Source organism: Zalophus californianus, chromosome 4 (genome assembly GCF_009762305.2).
Source record: "Zalophus californianus isolate mZalCal1 chromosome 4, mZalCal1.pri.v2, whole genome shotgun sequence".
Taxonomy (NCBI): Eukaryota; Metazoa; Chordata; class Mammalia; order Carnivora; family Otariidae; genus Zalophus; species Zalophus californianus.
Window position 1 is genome coordinate 162,625,014 of NC_045598.1, and position 27,456 is coordinate 162,652,469.

Consider the following 27,456-nt stretch of genomic DNA (forward strand, 5'->3'; position numbering starts at 1 on the left):
GCACATGAAAAGATGCTCATTGTCATCAGCCATCGAGGAAATGTAAATCAAAACACTATGAAATACCAGCTCACACTCACGAGAATAAGTATAATAAAAAAGACAGTAACAGCCGTCAACAAGGATGAGGAGAAAGTGGAACCCTCATACGTTGCTGGTGGGAATGTAACATGGTGCAGTCATTTTGGAAAAGTCTGGCAGTTCCTCAAAGAGTTCAGCGTGGTTACCATATGACTCATCAATCTCTTACCTAGGCATATACCCAAGAGAACTGAAAGCATATTCACAAAAAACTTTTCCATGGTTGTTCACAGCATCATTATTCGTAAGAGCCAAGAAGAAGAAACAACACAAATGTCCATCATCTGTGAATGGATAAACAAAATGGGGGGTATAACCACACCAAGACAAGATGTTAATAAAGAAAAAGCTGGAGGTAGCAGTGCTGGAGAGGTATGTGAGAACTCTCTGTACTCTCCATTCCGTTGTCATGTAAACCTAAAACTGCTCAAAAAAAAAAAAAAAAAGTCCATTTTAATGTGTGGTACAGCCATACAAGGGAATAATATGGAGCCATAAAAATGAATGAAATTCAAATGCATGCTACATTGATGAACTCTGAAAACATTATGCTAAGTGAAAGAAGCCAAATATGAAAGGCCACATACTGTACGATTCCATGTCTATGGGATGTCCAGACTGGGCAGGTCCACAGAGAGAGAGGTTAGTGGTTGCCAGGGACTGGGAGGAAGGGAGAGTGGAGAGGGGCTAATGGGCAAGGGGCTTCTTTTGTGGGATGATAAAAATGTTCTGAAATTAGATTTTTTTGAATAAACTTTTTCAAAACTATAATTTTGAATATACTACAAACCAGTGAATTGTATACTTTAAAAGGGTAAATTTTATGGTATGTGAATTGTATCTCAATTTAAAAAAGAACCACTGAGCTGAAGGAGGGAAGGAGGCAATTCTCGTTCTTGGGTACACAGGTAATGGTTTATTTGTTGGCTCTAATCACATGATACTCTTTAACTCACTGTCTCCGTCTCAGGTATTGAAGGTATCCAACACCCTTTTTACAATAACCATTTTTCTCTTTTATATGCTGGCTTCCCCACTGTGTATCATTCCCTTTCTTTTTCATATTATTTCAAAGCAAAGGACTGTTCACAAATTCATCATGACTACCGTTTATCAGGAGCCTAGGAACGAGGGGATTTCCTTCTCACACAGTTTAAGTTTTACCCTGAGACTAGACAACATTGTCTTTGGTTGACCAAAAGCAAGATGAAGAATAATCCATTAAGATATGCTGTGCAAATCAATTATTCAGGAAAAACAAAAGCAGACAGAGATGCAAGAGGACACAGGACCAAGCCTTGGCTCCATTGAAAAAAAACCGTCTATAGCTCCTTGCACAATGATACCATCACCAAAAAAATGAGAAGACAAACGTTAAGGAATGAGGACTCATGAAAGTCATTAATCTGTCCTTTCAGGCTCATAAGTACGTACAGCATTAACTGTGGGTATTGAAGAAAATAATGCAATATACAGGCTGTCTCTCAATGTCAACGCTCAGGGTCTTTTACTTAAAAGTTATAACTTTAGTTTTATTAAAACTATACTTGCTCATATACTGCATACATTTCTGGGATATAAAATATTTATTTATATACTGCCAATTCTGGGAATTGACATTTTCTGGCGTTCATGGTATCTTATGCAACAAAAATCTCCATTTCGTCTTATATTTTGTAACTGTTGAACATCTATATGTATACATATAACATCATACTCATATTTAATTCTTTAAAAGCAAATAAAATCACTAGGTTAGTCAGTCTGCTCACCTATAGATTCCCATCAAGATAACCTGTTCTTTTCATAATCTGTGGGCACTTTAGACAGTACCAAGTAATTTCTTAGTAAAATTTATGCTAGAATTACATAGTTTAAATGTCTGTTAGACCATCCACTTTACATGTCTCCAACTTTGCTCCTTTTCTATGCCTCTATAATGCACATACATCCCTGTCTTATTCAATTATTAACCATCAGTACAGAAAACATTCCACTCTCTGCCCTACCTCCCTAAAAAAAGGGAGATGTTTCTGGGTACTGAAACAGCATCAGTACTGTATTCCCTGTCCTGATATACAGGCTTTTCATTTCAAATGTGAAATCACTCCAGTCATAACTGTTCTGAGAAAAGTATGAAGAGTGAGTGCGTTTACCTGGCTTTACAAGGCCTGACTTTGGTTCCTTCTTATATCGAGATGACTGGATGCTTCCTTCACCAACCATTCCAACTGTGCATTTCTTTCTGGAAAAGTCTTCATCACTTCCAGGGCAAAAGCCAACAGGGCTGTTTCCAGTATCAGAGGGCGTCTTTACGGGAGACACTGACTGGCTGCTAGGACAGCCTGTGTCATCTGGAAGACAGGATTCAGTAAGTGTTTAATGAGGAGGAAATCAATGATGGCAAAGAGAAGCCATGCAGACGCGCACTCACACAAAACGTACTTTGCTTATGAGGACCTGGGTAGACGCCTGCGGATGCCTCGCCGTTTATTTTCCATATTTTGGCCAATTTTGTTAACAAAGAAAATAATGGGTATCGTAAAACATATCTTAAAGCAAAACCTTCTAAGCTTTTTGGACCACAAATATTTCTGTAACTTTCATGCCAACACTTAAAGGTTTGTCTGTTTTAACACTTCAGGGAGTATATTTTTGGGTCAAAATTGTTCGTAGATTTTTTTGATGCAGTTAGTAATAAAGAGTTCACCACAGCAAACCAAGGGCATTACTGTGAGTAAACACATACAACTCTTCAGAGTTGTTTGTGTTAGGAAAAAATAGTTACTTGAATATTATTGACCACACCCAGTTTTTGATCACTTGGCCCATCAACTGGTTAACAGAGTTTAATAGATAAGAGATCTGGCTTTTGAAGTTCAAGGGAGCAGGAAAAAAGTTTTTTTTTTTTTTTATTAAGTATCCTGTTTTATTAGCATACATACCCACCCCAAAATATATCAATCCAGTATCTTGCTGTCTGGGATAAACTGATAAAATGAAAATGATATTCAAATTAGAAATATTCCCTTAGTTTTCAAGTTATAGGTTATTACTACGGTCATTATTATAAGCTAATATGCATGATAGGAAGTGACCTGAGTAGATGCTTATGAGGCAAACAGGAAAGTCATACCGCTGACCTCCTATAAATGCTTTTCATATTTATTAAATATTCATGATGGTTGGTTAATTCATTTATACTTTGATGAGAATTGTATGGGGATTTAAAGTAAATCAATATTACTTAAAGTCTGTCTCCTCCAAATAGTCAATTAGTGGTAAATATTCATTACTAAATAATTCTTTATTATACAGAAATATTTTGATGGCAGAGCTACTTTAGTAACTCATTAGACAAAAAAAAAAACAACAAAAAAACAACAAAAAACCCAGAGACTTTTAGTACTAATACCTTTTAGGACTATTACACTTTTATGAATATTAAAGGAAGAAAAATTGCCATCTGTGAAAGGCTCTCTTCAACTCCACAGCTTTAATAAAGACAGAAACAGAACTAGGCATGAATAAAATATACTGGTTGCCTGAATAAAGATGACTAGAATCCATCTAAAAAAATCATGGCCATTGCTTCATTTTTGGCTTTCATTTCAGATTTTATTATGAAATAGCCCCAGTTTCTGGAACAAAGTGAACTTGGCACTGGTAAAATGATTCATTTCTCTGAATATTCTTCTTCTTGTTTTTTTTCCTGTTGGACATATTAGTATCCACAGGACCTCACTGACGCATTTCTGGAAGCGAGTAGTTTTTAGTGCCCTGCTCATGCCTTCTGCCTTTGCTGCTCACTTAGAGTCCCCTGTCCTTACCAAACTCCGGAAGAAACTCTGGCCATGAAGGAGGGGGCTAAGAGCCCCTCCTGGCGGTTACTGCTCAGCTCTTTCATCGCTTATTTTCCCTGCCTTTCTGTGACATTTGCATGTCCCATGCTGCAACCCAAAGAAAGCCCAGCTCCCCTCTAAAGGGGCAAAGCTGCTAATTGCTCAGACAGATTCCAGCATTCTTACAAGGCTCAGAGGCCTGAACATCACCTCAGGAGGGGCTCTTTCTTGATTCTGATCCCCAAGCAGATAAACCCAAGCAAACGCAGTCTAATCATTCGAAATTATCCATTGCCTTTAGAATTATTTCCTTATGAGTCACTTCCATAAATTACTTCTTTTGAAAGAGAGATGGTCCAAATAAATAAAAGTCTGTGCTTCAGAGTCTCTAACCTAAAAAGAAATCTTTCTTGAAAACACTCAGACTCAAGGGGACAAAATCAATTTCCAGTATTGAGAAACACTGTCAAGATTATAATTTAACTAAATAGAAAGCAAATGTGCTTTGTTGGTTCTACTATCATTTTGCCAGAGTTAAATGAGAAGGAATATGTATAAGCCAAGTTTTCAGTACTAATAATGTCAAGAATTAAGTGCTAGGGTCTGGTTAAAAATTGGGACCCGGAATTATTTAGAATAGTGGCAGTTTAGGGAAGGTAGCAGAAATTTTTTTTTACCTGGAATATGTGTTTCACAAGTCATCAATATTTACAGCTAGTATCTCCAGGGGAAGGGACTGAGAAGATGAAGACCTAAATAAAATCTAACTTTCAGTACCTCGTACAGCATCTGAATCACTACATAAACGTGTTCCCCCAACATCTCTTAACTGTCTAATATCGTGCTTCATATTGAGGGAGAAACAAGGGGAATACAGACATAATCTTTCATTGGTTAAGCTAAGTCTTGGCATTGACTCAGCCCACAGGCATTATACCCAGCCCCCATACAGATGGAGCTTATAAATAAGCAAAGGAGTTGGGTAAATATCACTTACAACGCAAACCGGCAAGCTTCTTAAAACAAATCCATACTCAAGAAAATCGGTGAGTTATCAGAGAAGTTTGGGGTATTCACCTTGTCTTGTCTGATGAGATCAACACTAACAAAGGTATCTAGTTTGGGGTATTCACCTTGTTTCGTCTGATGAGATCAACACGAACAAAGGTATCTAGTTTGGAAAGGAAAGGGCATTGATTTTCCTACTAGAGAGAACAAACTTTAACTTATGCAAAGTAAGACCCGAGCAAAGGCAACAAAGGTTCATGGACCAGGGAGTCATCTGGTAGCCTGTGACACCTGAGGTATTTTCCTCTGTGCGGCACTGAAAAAGTGGTCATTTTTTCCAGCAAGTCTTGTTTAAGGCTTCTTTCCCCCTTTCCCTCCCCTTCCCTTCTCCTCCACCTTTTCAACTTCATGGTCACAGCTGGAAGCAAACTGCTAGTCCAGATGAAAGCAATACTCCTTCCCAAAATTCTATGTAAAATATGTTTCCTTCACATTTACTCCAAGATTCTAAGAAGACTAAAGCCAAGTTGATGCTCCTTGGTTACTCATGTCTAATCTTACTATGTGCCAAACTACATGTGGATCAAGCACATATTAAACAGATTTATTGGGGTGCCTGGGTGGCTCAGTCGGTTAAGTGTCTGCCTCCGACTCAGGTCATGATCCCAGGGTCCTGGGATCGAGCCCCGCATCGGGCTCCCTGCTCAGCAGGAAGCCTGCTTCTCCCTCTCCTTCTGCCTGAAGCTCTCCCTGCTTGTTCTCTCTCCCTCCGTCAAATAAAATCTTAAAAAAAAAAACACAAAACAGATTTATTTATTAAACCCACTTCGGTTAAACCCTTTGAGTATGCCTTCTGTTTCCTGTTGCTACTAGCTCAATTTGTCCTGTGGAATCCATAGATTTATAACTACAATATTTGTAATTATGGCTTTTATTATGTTAGTATAAAGAAATTATCAATTACAAAAAATTCTAATAGGACACCATGAGGAAACTATTTCAGGGCAGGAAATGACAGAAATCCTGAATGATCTACCCAAAAAGTGTGGAGTGTTTCAAATTTCCAGAAAAATGCCTGAGAAAAACATGAACATTTCAGCCTGGTTTTGGCAGAGGGAAGTTTTGCTGCAAGGCTTTAGGAAGAGCATGTGGAAGACTGTCAGTCCCTGGAGAGAGAAGAGTTTTTCTTTTAAAATATACACACACACACACACACACCCTCCCTCAGTGCTTACATAATTGAGCTTTTACACTTCTTCATTATTCATGGTCAGTATAACTTCATTAAAAAAAAAAACATAGAACAGGGGTGCCTGGGTAGCTCAGTCGGCTAAGCATCTACCTTAGGTTCTGGTCATGATCTTGAGGTCCTGCGCAGCAGGGAGTCCACTTCTCCCTCTCCTTCTGCCCCTCCCCCTGCTTGTGATCTCTCTCTCTCTCTCTCTCTCAAATAAATTAAAAAAAAAAATCTTTAAAAATAAATAAATAAATAAAATAAAACAGGACCACGTTTCATGTTATATACGTTGTGATCCGTCTGAAAATATAGGATAACTTCCTTCTGGGGTCATTAATTTTTAAATCCCACTTCAATGGGCCCAGGATGGTCCCTGGTGGAACACGGGTAAAACTGACCCTTATTAAGGCTATTTTTGATCACCATCTATAGGGAAGGAGACTAATTCACATTTCCTCCTTGATTTACACCAAGGGATAGGTTATTTTGTTCTTGTTGTTCATTTGCTTTGAATCTGTCAACACACAGGATGAAGGGTACAGAAAGAATACTCACAGATCCAGGAAATCCCAGAAGTTGTGGCCCATCTCAAGTGCTGTAAGAAATGTACCTACTAAATAGTTTCCAAATTGTTGTTAAGGAATAAAAAGGTTAAAGTCTGTAAGGACAGATGAGAGAAATAGGCATCTATTATAATTTTGTAGCCTGGAGGTGGTTAAAAAAATGTTTTTTAATCTATTTTTCCTCTCTCTTTACAAGCTCTTTGAGAATATGGGATATAGTTAATAATTGGACAATTACTCTACTTACAATTCTGAAAAAAGATGTATCTTTTAAAATAATTTGTATCTTATTTTAAATGCACTAAAGGAACTTGCTGAATTAAAGGAAATCTGTTGGGGTTGTTAAAATTTTAACTTAATCTTTGATATTATCAAAGTAATAATTCTTAATGCAGAGGATCTAGATAGAATGCAAAAGAGTATAAAGAAGGAAAGAGAAAATAAAAGGACAACAGTTTCCTAAAACTGTGGTACCCAGAAAAAATATTGAACAATCCAGCCTACGTCTTGATTTTTTAATTATGCATATGGTTTACTTGCTCACTTGCTTTTTGCTTTGCTTCAACATACAGTATATTCGGTTTCATTACTCTGTTACTGAGCACTTTCCTGTGGAACTTAGGCTATAAAGAAAGAAGCTATTAAAGACTGACAGGAGCCAACACAAAAGGGCCCACATTGCCAAAGATGGAATAATTTGAGCATCAGAGAAAACAAACAACTAATGCAACTGACTGATAACCACTGGATATCCCCCCCCCCCCCAAAAAAAATCTGTGAGCCATGGTCATACAAAAAAGTGAAACTAAAGAAGGAAAGAAAGACCCTTTCCACCTAAAAGAATCCCAAAGCACTGGAGCTCATTGGCAGTGGCCCAGGGACCAATTCTTTGTATTGAAATTTGGTAATTAAAAGGAAAGAAAGAACTAGGGTAAGTCCTGATTGAAAAACCATTCCTATACAAACTATGTTTCAGTATAACTGAAACCCTTCATTGATGTTACAAAGTTCTTCCTTACGGAAGCATCTGGTTAATGAAAATAGATGGAATAAGGGAAACAGAAAGTTACTATTTTGAAATTATTTCTAATGAAATAATTGATTTAGAGAACCACATAATGGATAGAACCATTAGACAATAGTCTGATAGAGAATTTACAGTGAAGGGCTCAGGCCTTACCCATGTGCACCCATTCTCAGCATCACCAAGGGTGGGATAACGGACATTATGTACCTTCTGATGGGATGCCACATGAAACACTCAGCGTTCCCCATGAAGTATTCTTGCCATAAAAATTTCCCCTGCATCTAACCAAGCTTTAAAGCCAATGTCCACCTTCTAAAATATATAGAGAATAGAGAGTAATGAGTCAAATCAGGGGCTGGCAAGCCGCAACCTGCAGGCAAATTCTGCTTGCTGCCCACTTTTGTAGACAGAATGTTATTGGAACACAGCCATGTTGAATCCTTTAGATATTGTCCACTGTGGCTATCAAGCTACAAGGGCAGAGTTGAATAATTGTGACACAGATCATCAGCTAGCAAAGTTGTAAATATTTACTATTTTGTACCGAAAAAGTTTCTCGGCCTCTGGGTTAAATGCTATGAGGAAGCAAACGGACACCTTCAAGACAACTGGGGTTATTTCCATGTTCTCTATCATACCAAGGAATTATGTTAATTGTGTAGTAATGAAAATGGCACTATGATTATGTAAGAAAATGTCCAGTTTTTAAAGAAATGCAGGCTGAGGTGTGTAGATGGATATGAAATGACATGATGTCTGGAGATTTGCTTTTTAAAATGCTTCAGCAAACTAAAAAAAAAAAAAGGAATAGATGTAGCAAATATGATGATATCCTGTCATTACTTAATCTGGACAAAAGCAGTATATGGGAATTCATTGTAATATTCTGTTTTTGAGTATGTTTTAAAAAGATTCATTTTATTTAATTTCTCAAAAAACATTTTAATGAGCAATTTTTAAAATAGATTATAAACATATCACCTAAAAATCAATTCCATCTTGTAGCATTTCTTAGGTTGTTTCCAATGTTGTCCTATTATTGAAATTGTTTTAATAACATTTTTTAAAAACAAATCTTTAGGTGACTGGGTGGCTCAGTCAGTTAATTGATTTCAGCACAGGTCATGATCTCAGTGTCACAAGATCAAGCCCCATGTTGGGCTCACATGCTGGGTGTGCAGCCTGCTTAAGATTCTCTCTCTTCCTCTCCCGCTGCCCACCTCGCTCCGCTTACATGCATGCGAGCTCGCTCTCTCAAAAAATAAAAATAAAAAATAAAAAAATAAATCTTTGGTCAAATTTTTTATTATCCCATGGAATGTATATCCCAAGTGGAATTACTAAGCCTTCAAAGAAGTTTGAGACAACTTAAATTCTTATTATTGAATGACAGTATCCCACTTAGAAAAGTCCTGCCAATATTGAATACTATTTGTTTGCATTTTTGCCAACTTAATAATGAAAAATATATTTTTGATGTTTTAGTTTGCACATATGTAATTATTAGTGAGGCTTAATGTCTTTCATAGGTGTGCTGGCCTTTTTTGCTTATTCTATGAATTGTTAGTTTGACAATTTTTCTACTAAGATATTAAGGATTTCTTACCGATCTGTAAGAAATCCTTATATATGAAAAGCATTATGTTTCACTGAGTTCGTTTGTTTTTAATTTATAATGTTTTGACTTTTTTTTATATTTTATTTATGTTTTGACATTTAAACCTTTTTCTATTTCTAGTTGTCAAATCTCTCCATATTTTCCTTGGTGATTTTTTCCAATGTTTTAATACTTAGAATATCCTTCACTCTAAAATCAATTAAATATTTACTTATACTTTCTTCTAGATATTTATAGTTTCACTCTTCATATAAATTTAATCCATCTCAGGCTCCTGGGTGGCTCAAATGGTTAAGCAGCTGCCTTCGGCTCAGGTCATGATCTCCAGGTCCTGGGATGGAGCCCCACATCAGGCTCCCAGCTCAGCAGGAAGGCTGCTTCTCCCTCTCCCTCTGCCTGCCGCTCCCCCTGCTTGTGCTCTCTTTCTCTCTCTCCCTCTCTGTCTCTCTCGCAAACGAATAAACAAATACAATCTAAATAAATAAATAAGTTTAATCCATCTGGAATTCATTTTAAAATGCAGTGTGAGGTTAAATACTAACTTTATTATTTTTTTTAATTTTAAGAAGTCTATTCTTTCCACATTACTTTGCAATGCTTTTTTGATAAAATTTTGAAAGCAATGAATAGTTTTTGCAAAGTGAATATGTATATGCTTTTGTGTATATATACATTTAAAATCCACATTTTAAAATATTAAGATTGCCCAAAGTGTATGTGCGTGTGTGTGTGTGCATGTGTGTATTACATAATTTCCCTATGTAGGCACTTAAGTGCCTACCAATCAGTGTCATCAAACTTTTGGTGGCAATTATGATGACCAAGTCTCCACTTCAACATCCTTGCACCAATTACATACAAGAATAAAACACGAGGTTCTAAAGATTACAAATACAATATTTCTTCAAAGTCCAAGAAACATTTCTAAAACTTCTGGTTCACTTTTGAATTTAGATCTCAGAACTCATTTGTTTTCCAAAATGCTGAACTAAACAATTCCAGAAGATGTACTTAAAAATAACATCATGGAGAAGAAAACGTGGTTTTGTGCCATAATGTCTTGAAACATTCAGTTATGGTTTGATGCTGTTCAATGTTCAGTTGCATAATTTGGAGGACAAAATCATTGCTATTCTAAGGAAACATCACTTTAAACTATAGGGAAATCTAGTTGATTCTCTTGAATGACCAAAGCATAATACAGACTACTTATTCAACCATTCAACAAATATTTATTATCTACTATGTGCCAAACACTGGTATAGGTATTTGTATTCTTTCTGCTCCAGATACTGACATTTCTCAAGACAGTCTGATAGAGACATAAAATGTCACAGCTTAAACTCATGGTTAATCTGAATCTGGTGAAATTCTTACCACAAACCATTCAAATGCACTGAAAGGATGTAGGTAAAATAAGAAAAGTGATGTTTATTAGTAGCTATCACTTAACATTAATTTTTATTTTATTTTTTTAAAAAATTTATTTTAAAGATGTTATTTATTTGTTTGAGAGAGAGAGAGAGAAAAAGCATGAGAGGGGAGAGGGTCAGAGGGAGAAGCAGGCTCCCCGCTGAGCTGGGAGCCCCAGGCGGGACCCGATCCCAGGACTCTGGGATCATGACCTGAGCCAAAGGCAGTCGCTTAAACAACTGAGCCACCCAGGCGTCCAACACTAATTTTTAATAATATTTTATTTTATAGGTGAGACAACTGAAGCTCAGAGAGGTTAAGGATTCCACAATCACATAGCTACTAAGTAACTGACTCAAGATTCATACTCAGGTTTGCCGGACTCTAAAGTCCGTTTTTTTCACCACTGCAAGCTAGTTTCTTTCTAAAATTTTCTACCTATGTTTGTTCCAAGAGGAAACAGCAGCAATTCTGGAATGGCTCAAATTAAAAACAGACAAAGGAAGCTGTTAGAAAGAAGCCATCCCATAATAAACAGGCCACAAAAATTTGAGGCAAGAAATTCTACCTGGTTCTAGTTTTCCAATATTCTTGCTTCAACACAGTAACCATATAATGCTTGCCATTTAGAAAATTTTGTATTCTAGGTTTTGAACAGGAAAATCTGAACTTCTTATCCTTTACCTAATTTTAGCATCTTTTTGGAGCGAGAATTCACAAGTCTACAAGGCTCTACGCTAATTTTGCTTTAGTATTGTGCAATGTGACACTACCCAATAGTAAATGTTGAAGTGCAAGAAGCCTATCCATCCATCCATCCATCCATCTGTCCATTCATCCAACCATCCATCCATACATCCACTCCACCTGCCCCCCACCCATCAATTCTTTCCACAATTAATTACTAATTTCTTATTATGTACCAGATAGCCTTCTAGATATTAGGGATATGATGATGATCAAGACTCCCTAAGAGCCTTGTCCTGAAGAAGTTTACATTCTGGTGGTGGAAAGAGACAGTTAATAAGCAAGTAAAACAAGAAATACATACAGAAGATATTTGATTGTGATGTACCATTAATGAAACAAACTGGGTAATATTATATGGACTAGCTAGGTGGGGGGTGGGAAGGTACTTCTTTAGACAGGTTGTCATGGAAGGCCCTGAGGAGGTAATCTGAGCTGAGACCCAAAAAATGAGAAGGAACCGATCATGGAAAAGGCAAGGAAAAGAACTTCAGGCAGAAGGAACAACAAGGAGTTTGGTGCATTGAGGAAACTGAAAGGAGGCTCGGAAGGCTGAGAGGGAGAGAGGACTGATGAGGCTGAAGGGACGTAGACGCCGGAGCACATGCAGGACCTTAGACCAGGAATCCTAAGTTTATGTTAAGTGCGACAGAAGCCATAATGTGCATTAAGCAGATGACAACAATTTGGTTTGTGGGAGAAGAGACTGTAGTAGTGATAGTATATCTGGCTAATATTTACTGAGTGCCTACTGAGTACCAGGCATGTTCCAGACACTTAACACAGGTCTTAATTAACGGAGTCCAATACCCCTTTGAGACGGGCACTAGTACCATCTTGCTTTGCAGAGGGCATATAAAACTAGTACGAATGTTTACGCCACCCGCCTGGGGCGGCAGTAAGCGGTTGAGCCATGATAAGAATCCAAACAGCCTAACTCCAAAGCTTCCTTCTTAAGCACTGTGCTGCGGTTTGGGAATGAACGAGCTGAAGCCAATAAATGTGCAGAGGCCCCTGCCATCGTGGAAATCAGAGATGACAGTGGTGTGACAGGGAAAATTGAAGAAAGTAGATGGATTTCGGATATATTTTGGAAAAATAATCCAAAGCATTTAACTCATGATAGTGAAAAATAGGGAGATCAAGGATGTCTTTAAGGTTTCTTGCATAAGCAACTGGCCCATGGTGGTCATTTCTGAGTTAGAAAAAAATGGGTTTCTGAGTGTGTAGGGGCTGAAGCCAAGAATTCTGTTTTTGAGGGGCGCCTGGCTGGCTCAGTCAGTTAAGTGACTGACTCTTGACTTCAGCTCAGGTCATGATCTCAGGGTTGTAAGACCAAGCCCCGCATCAGGGTCTGTGCTGAGTGTGGGTCTGCTTGAGATTCTCTCTCCCCCTCTCTCTCTGCCCTTCCCCCACCTCATGCTCTCTCTCTAAAAAAATTGTTTTTGATATGTTAAATTTGAAGCACAAATTAACAAGGACCTTGAAGATATCAAGTAGGCAGTTGGATGTGAGAGATGGAAGCTCAGGGTACAGGCTGGGAACATCACCAACCAACAGCTGAGCAATTTAAAGATGGCCACCATTGGGGAGGCCAGGAGGAGAAGAGGGTAATGTGATACTGTGGGGACAGGGAGAGTGCGGGAGCCAGCATTGGTGCCCAAGGAGTGACTTCAGAAGCAGGAGGAACCTCTAAGAGTTGGTTTAACGACTGAGCCACCCAGGCGCCCCTTGAACCTCTAAGAGTTGGGACCACAGAGGCTGAGGAGGAAAATCCTTCCTAAGGTAAAGGCCTGTTCAATTGTGTTGAGTGCTGCTGAGAAGTCAAGAAAATGAAGGCAGACAAGGGAAAGATCTGCTAGTTTGGTCACCCACATGCTTGACAAGGGCAAATGATGGAGTTTTGCTGTGAAGAGAAGCAGAGAAACATGATGGCAGGCACAAGGAGATGAGAGGTCAAAGGCAGCTTATTTTCTTTTAAGGGTGTGTATACGCGAGTGATTGCATGTGTGAGCTGATGGAAATGAGTTGGGGAAGGAATGCAAATGAAACCCTTCCTCCAAGACTTGTCACCTACATCTATAAAAATGGAGAGAGGAGTAATTATTTAATGAATGTCTCCCTGGTTTCTTGGAGACAAAATAATCATCTCACATGTAAACATTCCTGGGGTTTCTGAGCTATTTTGGAGCTTCGAGTGCTCTCTTACGTCATGTTGGCACAGGCCTCAGCAATAGAGGAAGACGCAAAGTGAAGGGAGGTAAGTCTCCATTTCTTCACAGGACACATGCTGTCTTGGAAACAAAGGCCTCTATTTGTATTTTTTTTTTAAGATTTTATTTATTTAATTGACAGAGAGAGAGAGACAGCGAGAGAGGGAACACGAGCAGGGGGAGTGGGAGAGGGAGAAGCAGGCTTCCCGCTGAGCAGGGAGCCCAATGCAGGACTCGATTCCAGGACCCTGGGACCATGACCTGAGCCGAAGGCAGTCGCTTAACCAACTGAGCCACCCAGGCGCCCCTAGTGGTGTTTTTTGTTTTTTTTTTTTTAACCAAGCTTCAAGTTTGATTTGTGTTAGCAGCCAGAGGGGAAGGAATTTGGAGAGGAAAACATCTTGGTCCAACTAGTGAATGTAGTGCGAGGAAAGAATCTCTGGAGGAGTTCTGGTGAGGGAGGAGCTGGTGTGGAAACTCGGGAAGAGGGTGGCTGTGTCACTGCCCCAAGACAAGTGCGCCTGGCAGGGGCTGTGGGGAGGGAATCTGTCCCGCAAGCTTCCATTTCTCTTGCTCTGTCCTTTGTAAGGTTATGATCTTTCCAAAATAAGCATGAAACTAATACATGTGGCCTTTTCTCTCCTTAGCAATATTAGTTTATCTGCAATGTCTAAGCCATGCCTTCCTAAAGACTCAGTTATTTATTTATTTTTTAGGTTCCTTGATGGGAGAAGATGGGAGAGGGAGATGGGGAGACGGAAGGAGAACTAGCAGGGTCAGAAGGAAAGAGGAGAGAGAGACAAAGACACAGACCAAGAAGCTATCTCGTAATCTCTTGAAAACTTTATAACAAGGACACTGCAAACCACTCTACGGACACCTGAACTAGTTAGCTGTCTTGTAGCAATGTAAATATTTTCCCTTTCTGTTCTATTTTTCTCACATTGAGAATTTGAACACAGTGATAGTCAAGAAGGAATAAGGGATACAAATGGAAGAAAGTTAAGGAAAAAACAATACTCATAGTTCCTGCAATTGCTACATTTGGGTTTTTTCTATTTGAAAAAAATAATTGTTTTAGGTAATATATGTGTATCATGGTATTTGTTTAAAAAAGGGAACAGAGAAAGAGAAATATGCTCACATAACAGTCTAATTCCAGTGATATTCATAAAATAAGATTCTGAATTTTGAAGGTTAGCCCCATAGACAAAATGTCCATCTGCAGGAGAATGGCCGAATATGTGATGGCCCTCTCTAGGGTGAAATACGTGCCATCATCACAACAAGTGAGGGGACCTCTCTGTGCTGACAAGCAAGGACACGTACAGGTACTACCTGGATACACATTCCTGGAGGGCAAAAGTTCTGTCACGATTGTCCATCTCTCTAGATCAGCTCCTGGGATAGTGCCCTGCCCACAACAGATGTTCAATAAATATTCATTTAACAAATAAACAGAAAGGATCACAGATCAATATAGCATGATCTCACTTTGGCAAAAAGCTAAACAAAATAAATCCTGTAAGTGTGATTACATCCACTCAATGTGTTTGCATTTGCATATTTTTATTACTTTTGAGTTTAAAAAGATACAATAATTAGCGTTAAAAATATAATTCTCACAAACACCTCAGAATAAATAGAAGGGTGGGTTAGGGTCCACAGACCCAAGAATTCTGAGGGTCAGTTTGGTGTCTTCGAGGAATGCTAACTGTAAGAGCACCCAAACAAAAGAAGACAGAATAAAGCCTGAGCCAGCCAGGAGAGAGGAGGGGCCCCAGGAAAATTCACACTGAGCAGGGAAAAGCCTGAAGGATGAGTTTCTGCAGGGATGGGGGTGAGTGCTGGATGAGCCCACAGCTGAGCACTGGTATGCACTGCAAAGCTTGGTCTGGGTTCCCTAAAAATAGAGGGCCGTCATTCAGACTTACAAATACAGAGAACAAACTGGTGGTTGCCAGAGGGGAGGTCATGGGGGGATGGGAAAAATGGTGAAGGGCAGTGGGAGCTATAGGCTGCCAGTTATGGAATGAACAAGTCACAGGGATAAAAGGTCCAGCACAGGGAATGTAATCGATGGTATTGTAGCAGCACTGCATAGTGACAGATGGTAGCTACACTTGTGAGCATAGCATAAGGTACAGAGTTGCTGAACTACTATGTTGTACGCTTGAAACTAATGTAACATGATATGTCAACCATATGCAAATAAAAATTAAAGAAAAGAGAGCAGTCAGCCAGAGGATGTAACCCCAGACTGGGGCACTCTGACTGTCTAGCTGTGTGAGGAGCAGCTGGGGCAGGCATCTCTCTCCTGCACTGTATCCCCGAAGCGGGAGACGGCCAAGCTGAGCGGCAGGGGACGTGTGGAGCGGTTAGTGTGCCCGGGGCCTGCAAAGCCACCTGCCAATACAGGCTTACTCAGCAGCCTTGCATACCTGAAGTGCACCTGGTCTCCCCTGGGTCAGTGGGAGGAGACTGGTGCTTTCTCAATACCACCCCAGTAGGGTGGGGTGGTGGCTCCTGTCCAGTTGTAGTCCTGGGAAATGTGGGTGTGTGGCTTTGGGCTAAGTTCCTTCTTGACTCCAAACTGGGCTGCTGGTTTTTCTCAGGGCTTGCAACTGCCAATTCATGAGTGGAGCATTTTCTGATTTTCCTAGCAAGAGATCTCTCTTCTAGCTACCCACAGCACTGGAGTCATGGTTCTATTATAGAGATTACTCTTTTTGACATTTAGAGACGCTGAACTCTCAAGGACAGGAATGTTTCTTTCATTTAATAAGCCTGTTAAGTTGAATATTGGGTACTGTTCTAGTTGTTTTATTCTCCCAACTACTAACACAGAACCTGCTCTCAATAAATTTTATTAAATGGATAAAAATACTTGTCCTGTTCTCATAATTATGCCTTCTACCAGATTTCAATGAATACTTATTAAGCAACTGCTATACGTCTGGTATAGTGCAGGGAAATATACTGTGCCTGCCTTCATGAGGCTTACAGTCTACTGGGGATTCAGGTAACTAAATATCAAATTTAAAAACCAGGTTGGTCATGTGGTATGACAGAGGAAGCGTCAAGGGGCACCTAACCTAACTGTGAAATGTATCCTTCAGCTACGTACCCTGACCTGACACTTACCTATATTTAAATCCAGCCTTTCTTTTCTTCCTATACAGGTCTTTTTGGGTCCACCTGAGTCTTGTTAAAAAGTTAACACTTTTCTATTCTCCCTTAATCTCTCTCTCTCTCTCTCTCCCTCCCTGCCCCCAATGTGTGTGTGTCTTTTTTTCTTTCTTGTCCATTTTCCCTCAGCCTAAAATCTTTATCAAAACACCTGTCATTTGATAAAAGCCCTATCTTTATTATAAATGCAACACTTGTTGTTTTTTTTTTTTTGGTGTAGTAGTCAATGATTAGTTGTGTATAACACCCAGTGCTCATCACATCACGTACCCTCCTTAATGCCCATCACCCACTTACCCCATCCCCCTACCCACCTCCCTATCTACAACCCTCAGCTTGTTTCCCAGAGTCAAGAGTCTCTGATGGTTTGGCTCCCTCTCTGATTTCTTCCCAGTTTTTTCTCCTTTCCCATATGATTCTCTGCTCTATTTCTTATATTCCACATATAGGTGAAACCATATGATAATTGTCTTTCTCTGATTGACTTATTTCACTTAGCATAATCCTTTCCATTTCCATCCATGTCGAAGTAAATGGTAAACGGTGCCTATTTCTTATATTCCACATATGGGTGAAACCATATGATAATTGTCTTTCTCTGATTGACTTATTTCACTTAGCAGAATCCCCTCCAGTTCCAACCATGTTGATGTAAATGGTAGGTATTCATCCTTTCTATTTCCTCTTTCCCACCCCAGTTAAGTTTGTTTTATAAAGTTGTCTACACTCTATTTAGTCACCTCCCATTCACATCTCAGCTTGATACAGTTTGGATTCCATCCCTATGATTTTCTGGTACTGTTTCTGCCTAAGATCACTGATAACCTGTGGTTTTTTACCCTTGAACACTTTTTAGTGCACCCCGTCCTTAGTCCTTAATCTTGCTGTGACATCAGAAGCTGATGGCTATTTTCGTCTTGAAACTCTTCCCTTAGGATTAGAGACACTGTCATTCCCGACTCCCCTCCTTCCTCTCTGAACTCTTTCTTGGGTGTCTTGATTTCCTTTTTCTGTCTACTCTTGCTTTGTCTTGGAGGTCTAGCCTTGGGCCTCTAATCTTTCTCCAGGCACTGCCCTCGGGTAATATTACCAACTCCCCGGACTTGAGCTACCAACATCTCTGACTTCTCTTTGGAGCTCCAGACCTTACTCTTTATCTCAAATGCCACATAGCTTAATCTGAGCTCCGTAATCTTACTCAGTGTCCTTCTCCCCAGCCCTGCTGCTCCATTTGTGTTCATCCAGTGGAGAAATTTAGATATAACTCTTTCCTGCCCTTTCTCCTTGCAACTGGTGACTAAGACCCATATGTTCTAGCCCCCAAATCCTCTCCCATATCATTTTAGGGTCTTTAACTAGACTGCCACAATGGCCTTCAAACCAGGCAGGCCCCTTGCCATCATGCCTGCTTCCTTCCTTCTACTGTCCAACACATAGTCAGAAAGATTTTTCTAAATTCTAAATCCAGTCACAACTCTTTCTTGCTGAAAACCCTTCCATGACGCTGCAAGATCTTTAGGAATTGCAAAATGGCAGCCCATGAGCCACATTCGGCTATTTATGCATGGTACTTAGCTGGCAGAGTTAGTGAAAAACCTGAATTCTTAAAATTTTGAGTATTGTTAGAAGGAGCACATGCTGTCCAGTTCCAAAGTCCCCTCTTTTGTCGTCTATTCAGATGGCCTCACTCTCCATACTACTAGTCTAGTTTCTGTATAGATCCTTGATCTCACGGATTGGGTTAGCACAACATATAAAACCCTTCCTGACGTGGCCTGGCCTGCCTTGCTAATCTCATTTCGTGCTTTTAACTCAGGTCTATGATGTCAAGGCTCAAGTTTATCCACTACACCACACTAACTAATGTTACTTCTTTGAATGTTTGGGTTTATGAAATGTGAGAGGCCAATGTTGATAATAAATGGAGCGATGAACTCAGATTATAAGGAAGAAGTGTGTGCAGTGTGAGCATAGATAAAAGGGTCAGAAAACCAACACAGGTGAGTAAAGGTAGTCGTGTGGGAATCGCATCTAAAGATGTATTATCCCGCTTAGTCTTGGCACCAGGCTTCAGGCAGTAATTGATTTTTCAATCTCTGTTTTATTCATTATCATGGCTTTAGCACAATTCTGATCCTCAGCAGGCATTTAATAAATGCTTACTGGATACTACATTTTTGTGGAAGCTTGCAAAAAGGGCGAATTTCCTGTTCCTCCCAGGCTACAGTTCCTCTTTTTTCTTTTTCAGTGAGTCCACTGGGTACTCACCAAGAGTGGACCCAGTACACCTGCTTCCAGTGTACCCCAAATCACCCTAGTACCAAAGAGAGTAAATGCAAAAGAGAAGTATGCTAGAGATGGTAAATCCAGAGAGAGAGAGGATTATATAGGAAAATAAAGGAAGAAAATGCTTTCTTCTCCCCTTTTACTCGTCTACCACTTGGACACAAGTTACACCAATAATGTAGATATAAAGAATATTAATGCTAAGACTAATGACATGGGAATTGTAAATACAGGGTGAGAAGCTATCATTTCTAGGGAATGTGGAGGTAATTTCCTTGCCCCATGCCCTGAGTTTAAACACCTTGGCTGGCCATCACTTCTATCATCTTTGATCTTTCTTCATCTTGTGATGCCACTGGGGCATACCCTTCAGAGCCCTCATCCAAAATTCCCAAACCCACACAGGCCACTGAGGCTCAGACTTCATGAGGCACAAGAGTCATCTGGAAAGCCTATAAAATACAGATTCCTGGGTCCTCCCATTCTGTGATAATAGGTTAGGGTGGGGCCAAGGTATCTGCATTTTAAACAAGTTTTCCTGAGGATTCAAAAGTGGACAAACACCATTCTCTGGAATTGAGAAACAATTCAGATTATTTTAGGACAATCTTTAGTATTTTAGAACATAAAAGATTTTCATGTTAAGTACCGTAATCTGCTCTCAGGCATGGTCCAATTCCATCATGATTACCATTCACTGTCCCTGCTGCTAAGTATTTGTTATTAAATGGCAAAAAATTTTGCTCTTGCCCTCTTAATTGCAGTCACCACATCCTCCACAAAGAAATATTGCCCATGTATCCTTCATTTGTAACCTATATCATTAGGTACTTATTTCTGCGGCTGAGGCAGCTAAGCACTTGAAACATATATTACACAACAGTGCCTGGGTCCCCTACTCATTAAAATGATACTAAAGTCTTAGGGTTTTTGTTTTTTTTTCTTCACAGCAGGTTGGCAATCATTCAATTACAGTGTAATTCAGTATTACAGCTCATTTTAGTTGAAGCAGTTCATCTCCATTCTGATTATTACGTTCAAAGGCTTACTCTATCCAGATGCCAAGTTTCTGCAACGGGACAAAGGCAAAGAGGAAATATTTCTGTTTGGCAAGGCCTGGCAAATTTTTGGAGGTATTGTCATGTCGCAGCAGGGCACTGGTCAGGTTGTAATTTGCCTTAATTATTCTTCCCACAAACAGCAACAATGATTACCTCTAGGTCATTGGCACTCTAAGAAGGATTTTTTCCCAGCCACTATAAAACCCAAAATACTTTCCACAAACACCTTGCTCGGGATTCAACGGCAGAGAATCTTAGAATCTGACCGGTTAGTGTACTGACCCGGTACATGTGTTTAATGGGTTAAGTCACAAACTTGCCTATGTATCTGTGTGTGCACCTTAGCAACATAGAAGTAACTCTGAGAAATCACTGGTCTCCCATAAAACTACCAGTGTTCTCTACCCATAGTTCATTCCACCTGCCATGTTTACAAGGCACCCCAAGGAGAACTAGAGTAAAACCCGGCAATCCATCTGCCTCCCAGCTGCAAGGGGTAATTATTACCTCAGCTCAGCAGGGAGGAATGCACAGCATGCTGCTAACCATGTCAAGTGACTGATGGAGGGGACTGACTTATGCAGGTCCTGGGCTTTTCCAAGAGTGGCTGACCCTACCATCACGGTAGGTGACAAACAGAATTCACTACCAACAAAGAGAGGGGTGAAGAATGGACAAGAGGACTAATTCAATGGGCCACACCCAGGACACAAATCACAAATACGGGTTTTATCACTTCTCATGGTGTGTTAAAACAAGAAACAACAGGGCAGAAGGGTTGGGGGAAGGAAGACGCAGTGTTGGTATTCTGAGCCACTGGTTACAAAAACTGTTTGAAAATAAAAGTCGGGGGGGGGCACCTGGGTGGCTCAGTCGTTTAAGTGTACAACTTTCTGAATTCGGTTCAGGTCAAGATCTCAGGGTTGTGGGATGGAGCCCTGTAGTGGGCTCCGCGCTCAGCGGGCAGTCTGCTTGAAATTCTCTCCTTCTCCCTCTGCCCCTCCCCCTGCTCGCTCGCGCTCTCTCTCCCTCTCTTTAAAAATAAATAAACTTAAAAAATAAAAGAGGGGACATGAAAGCATGTTTTGTTTCTATTGACTTACTGTTAACTGTACTTCCTTATGTATTCTTTTTTTTTTAAACTTTAGTTAATATTTACCAAGAATATATAATATTTTACTTGACATGCACACAGAATAGGGCCTGGCTTCCAATACCATATAAACTTAACTGTGTCCAATAAAGGTCACAGTGACTAAGACCAAATACAAACTGTAAAGGATAGACTGTTTTATCGGGAGACTGATGTCGGAGTACAAAACGTACGTGCCGATGAAATGCACAAAACACAGGCATATCTTCAAAGAAATCTGTTAATAAGAAGCTATTAAAAGAAACGCTCTTTGGGGATACACCCCAAATGAATTGCAAAAGGTCACACACAACTCCTTTCTCTGAAATGAGGGAGATACAACATACAAATTAGCATATAGAATATCAAGTCATTAAATGTTCCTTGTCAAGACTCCCGGGGGAAAATAAGGGGAAGGCAGTGAAGTGGGGGAAGGATGGAGAGAGTACGCAAAAATGGACAGGTCACTTTGAAAATACACAATTCCTGATCTTTTAATTTCACAGATCAGTAAAATTAAAAGAAAAACGTAAGGTAGATGTGGAGAACACACCAACGTAGAACTGTCATTTGTTTTGCTCAAGTTTAAACACCATCCACCATCCTGACTTTTGTTATAACATTATAAAATAAAAATATAATATAATATAACATATAAAGGATAGGAAAGCCAGACTCTCAAAGTAAAGGATAATTCTTTATATTAGGTAAATTTAATTTCATGTAAACTCACCACATCCTTCTTCTAAAAACTGAGTATCTTAGAACATACGATGCTCTTCCCAATTAATGCCTTTGATACAAATTTGGGGAAAGAGTCTCCAGTTTGCAGTTGTGAAAATGTAATATTCAAATTAAATTGCATCATATTCCTCCATAATTTCACTACCTGATTGTAAGACTCCCCCCTAACTCTGCATGTCACCTTTTGCATTACTGAACGTGATGATTTATAAAGAACACAAGCTAATGCAGAATGATCACTTGTAAGGCTATGAAGCTACAGAAGATCGCTAAATTATTTTAGTTTAGTCCTAGCAGAGGATGGCATTTTTAATGTTTGCATGTGCCTTGGTCTCTAACTTAAATGCCACGATTAAGCAGCCAACACATACTCTCGCCTCAGTGTTAAAGTGGCTGGATTAAAACCAGCTATTTCCCCCTGCTGGTTGGACATGTTGTACATTCTCTACCTCACTGCCTACAGCTTTAATGCTCCCCATAGTCCCAAGCCCATTTATTTCCCATCCACCAACTGACCTCCTAAAGCATCATTAACATGCCCCCAAAGGGGGTTCCTGTCAATTTTAGTCAGCGCAGCACTCAAAGCTGTCGTGGGGTCTTGGGTGGGGGGGCTCCGTAGGAAAGGAAGGCAAAGAAGGAAAGGCACCGACCAAAACCTTGTGGAAGCACCAACACAGAAAGATGAGGCCTAGGAACAGAGGGACTCCTACCCAGAGACTGGATGCGAGGCTAAAGATGGAAAGACAGGTTTATGGACGTCCATAATTAGATGCTTCTGCCACTCAATTCTCAGCTAGTTAATGGCAGAAGGATCAATATCTCCTTTCGATTTTCATGTACAGCATTATGGCCTTAGTGGGAGACAGGTCTCCTGGGAAGGAGCGATCATCCAGGAATGGGTCTTGGAAAGAGTGACTCATAACCAAAATTAATAATTTTCTTGGTTTGCCTAATGTATTTTCTAAAATATATGTGGAGTTTTTCTTTTGTTTTGACCATTTTTTTTTCTTCTAACACTACTCACCCTGAAGTCAGTCACAGAGAAAATGACTATATGGAGAAAATATCGGGAATAAATGTGGAATGGAGTTATGTAAACAAAGGATATCAGTTGGAAATGATGTCCCCTGGGTTCGTCCACACGCAAACAGAGTGATCCCTGAGCCCCAAAATGGAGTTAAAGCAAACAGCACTGCCTTCAGCAAACATGTTTCCAGGTTCTAGGTACCTTTGTGTTTTCTTTTTGCAAGAGTATCAAGCAAACCATCAGTGGGTCTTCATTTTAAACTAGATTCATATAATCCAAATGGCAAGAAACAAACTTTAAATATTTGGATAGAATTCTTTTTCAGAATCAAGCAGAAAATCTGAGGCTTTACGGAGAAAAATAATTAGCAGCATAGTATTTCTAATGTACAATTTATGCATGGGATAGAATTATTCCATGAAATTATGTAAGAAATCCAAAGCTGCACTTAAAAGAACCCTGAAAAATATATTGATACTAAAAATAATGGGATATTGTATCCTGCTAAATTAGAAAATTAATCACAACATCTTGATTCACATGTCCCTTCACATACATAAACCTTCTAATTACATTTTCCCTAAATAAGCCCTAAAAATTATCCACTATGAAACATTCTTCATTACTCACAAGATAGTCACTCTTTTAAATTTTACCCAATTTTCTAATACTTCTCAAAGAATACAAGTCAGTCCAAGTCATGTGCTTTAATGGGTTGTAATAGGCTCTGTCTTTGATAACGGTGGCACCTTGAGAAGCTATGAAGAGGTTTGTGCCTTTACCAAATGTGCTCACAACTTTAAGGAAACTTCCTTAATCGTGTGCCAAAAGTGACATCCCTAGTTCATTTTTTTTAAGAACCATCATGTATTAAGCGCCTCTATGTCAGGCACTGTACTAGGATTACCTTTAGGTCTCATTCAACACTACAGCAACTGTACAAGGTAGGTGTTATCATCCCATTTTATGGATGTAACAACTGAGGCTGAAGGAGGTTAAGCCACTTGCCCAAGGTCATTCAGCTTGTAAATGGTGAAAAGGTCAGGGGTTCCAGCTCAGGTGTGGCAGATTACAAAGCCTCTGCTCTTTTCCTCTAAACGACAAGGTCAGGCTCGCCCTGGGAGATAAGCCTCCTGGATCCTGACCTCATTCATTAGGAGGTGTTTTGTCTTTGGGGATTCTATAATCAGAAGTACACAGGTTTATAAAGGTTGCTATTATAAAAACGCAAGCTAACACATTTCCCAGATTTAACAAAGGAATCGTTTTCTAAACAGTCATAGAAACAAGTTAGTTTCATGTGGTAAATTATAAACTAGAATAACATAGAAAAACAGGTGCAAATTTCCATTAGGGTTGAACCATGTGAAGGTCAAAAGGGCCAAAAAGGTGCATCTTCAGACAATTCATCCTAATAGTGGAAGTGTAGATCTAGGCTCTAAAGGGCGCACCCCAGTCCATTCACAGTGCACCAGCAGAGCACACACTTCTTGATTGTGTGGCTTCCAGGGGTACTATACCTGAGCAGAAGCTGTTGCTGCTTATGGTCCTCGCTGAGCGCCCAGAGCTGCCGGCATTGAACTCTCTGCTCTCTTCCTCAGAGAAGGGAGACTCAGAAGCTGGGGACACTTTGTGCTGTTGCTGGGGCAGATGGGGCCGAAGAATCAAACGGGGAATGCGGCTTCGGGTAATCTCCTTCTCATGATGCTGCACTCTCTGCTCCTTCTCAAAATTGGACATTAAAAAGAAAACAAACGGAAACTTGTTTCCCCCCCTCTTAACTCCTCCTGTTTGTTCCTTCTGGGCTCAGCATCTAAGAAATCACATTTCTGAATATTGAATCTTCACAGAGCAGTCCTTATCTCAGTAGCTTAAACGAACATCAAAACTCTGCCACCGAGCTAATCCTTCCAATCTACTGAAGAGCACATACTTGAACATGGGTGAGCGTGCGCACACACACGTGCACACACACACACTTCCACCCATTAGCAGGAAAGCCATTCCATTCACCCATGCAATTCCTAACTCACCTCCCCACTCTGGCTTTTTCTCTCACATTCAAGCTTCCGCTGGTTTTCTTTATTACTCACAGCACACTCTGGCTTATTAGTTGATTTCCTCTAGACTTCCATTTTGCTTTCCCTGAATTAGCTGTGACAATCTGATTTCTGCTTTCCGGTCTGCTCACAAAGTAGAACACTATACCTGGAACAATTCTTTCCTGATAGATCATGCAGACTTATCTTTCAAATCCCTCCTCTTCCGGCCAGGATCTTAATTATTTATTAATATCCTGGTACACAAGGCTTGTTGCCAACAGAAAAGCAAACAAAAATCCAATACCCAGTAAGATGGCTCCACCTTTTACATCATGTTTAGCTTTTGTTTTCCTTACAGGACACCCAGGAGAAGAGAGTTTTCTCTCTCTCCTTAAAAACACGGCATTAAACACAGAGGGCGATGCCTTGGTTTTAAAAATGCATAGAAAGTAATATTTTGGCAAGGTTTTCTAATTTTTAAAGTGCTTTCCCAACCATTATCCCATTTGACCTTTACAACCCAGGCCACAGAGAAGACACTAACTTAAATCCCTATTTACAGATGAGGAAACTGAGACTAAAAGCTTAGGTAACAAGGCATATCATCTAGAAGCAGAGCAAGCCTTAAGTCGTGTTTTTCGGGGTCACCACCACCCTGCCTTATTAAAATGGATTCCTAGGAGGAGCTCTTTGCAAAAAACTCACCGCTCCCTCCAACCTCTGCAACTGAAAAAGGCGTTTGGATTGGGTAACAAACACTATTTGGAAACATGACCTCCTGCCCATTTTCACGAGGCTTACCAGGAAGGGTCGCTGCCAAAGTCAACACCTCACGAGGTCTGCACAGTGCAGGAACTGAAGGGAAAGCCTCAGCCGCGGGGAGCTCCTAAGGTCGCTCAGGCATCCACCCCATCCAGGGCGAAAGCCGCACCCAGCCTCGGGATTTGTTCGGCACATCAGTCACCCAGCAGGTATCCCACGTCAGCCACTCTCAGCACACCGCAGACCCTGAACCAATGCTGGGTCGCTGACATGCAGGGGGACCTTATTTCTCAGTCACCAGAACACCAAATCCTTTTTATTCACATCACACACTGGACATCATTTGAGAGCCAGATCCCAAATCCCCAATTTCAGGAGATGGATTAACCCTCCAAAGTCAATCTTTTAATCCTCATGTCAACCCCTCAAATCTTTTCCTCCACTACCATCTTCCCATCTCCTGGGTCTCATCACCTGAGCAAATGCCCCTCTACCCTCCCAGGGTCCCCCACCACCTCCCTGTCCCCATTCCCCGCGACTCTGAACGCCACCCCTCCAGCCCTCACCTGGCTCGCCCATCGCCCCGCAGTGCCCACCTTCCCTCCCCCCAGCTCTCCCGCGCCCACGGACGCTGTCAGCCGCGCCCGCACGACGTGCCCTCCTTACCTTGGTCTCTCGAAGGGGTCCCATCGCTCTGCTGCCCGCCGGGTCCCCGCGCCGCCGCTGCCGCCGTCCAGGAGGAGGCACCTGCGGGCACAGGAGCGAGGACACTGCGCTGAGCCCGCGCGGGCTGCAGGCGGCGGCTGCTGCGGGGCCGACACGCCGCCGCCGCCGCCGCCGCCCCCACTGCCGCTCTCTCCGCTCCGAGGGCGCGCCCGGCCGCCCCGCCCCGGCCGGACACGTGGTGCCGCCGCCGCGGCCCGCCGCCGCTCCCCGGGCGCTGCCGCCTCCCCGCCACCTCCCTCACCTGCCGGACCCCCGGGTGACTCGTCGGGCCCGCCCGCCCGGTCTCGCGGCTGGCACTTCCCCCTAGCGCCGCGCGCCCCTCCCTCTCTGCTGAGCCCGACACCGAGGGGGCAGGCCCGGGCTGTGAGCATCTCCAGCCGGCAAGTGCCCGACCCCCTCTCTTTGGCACCTGGGGTCCGATTTGAAGGGGGGCGCACGTCTGATAGGAGAGCGGAGAAAAGCTGCGACATCACTGAGGGCCAAAATGGAGAAAGTTTTTCCCCCGCGGCCCCTCCCTGCCATCTCGGTTTTAAGTCAACAGTCGGCTCCCCACAATTACCTCGCCTGAGAGAGGTGGGGCGGGTTCCCCTGCACCCGAACCGCAGCCAAGCCAATGCTTGCAACCTTAATGCTGCAGGACTGACACAGCATCTCGTTCAGGGATCTCAAAGGCCGATTCTCCTTGGGGGATTTGCATCAGAAGGGCCAGGAAAAGAACGACGAGGCTGCTTCCCAAGG

The 27,456-nt window shown here is 41.2% G+C and overlaps 1 protein-coding gene across 7 annotated transcripts in view; it reads right to left on the minus strand.

Moving 5' to 3' along the window:
• Positions 1-27,456, minus strand: part of SYBU (syntabulin) — a 112,058-nt gene that overhangs the window by 42,934 nt on the left and 41,668 nt on the right. For 2 of the 7 annotated variants that reach the window (XM_027587859.2, XM_027587938.2), the window contains exons 2-4: positions 26,659-26,739; positions 24,709-24,913; positions 2,238-2,435 (exon numbers count right to left, since the gene is read on the minus strand). In XM_027587859.2, coding sequence (XP_027443660.2) covers positions 2,238-2,435; positions 24,709-24,913; positions 26,659-26,739 — 484 coding nt within the window. Of the gene's footprint in view, positions 1-2,237; positions 2,436-24,708; positions 24,914-26,658; positions 26,853-27,456 lie in introns of those variants that run through there. The other 5 variants (XM_027587931.2, XM_027587957.2, XM_027588144.2 and 2 more) reach the window with 4 other exon arrangements.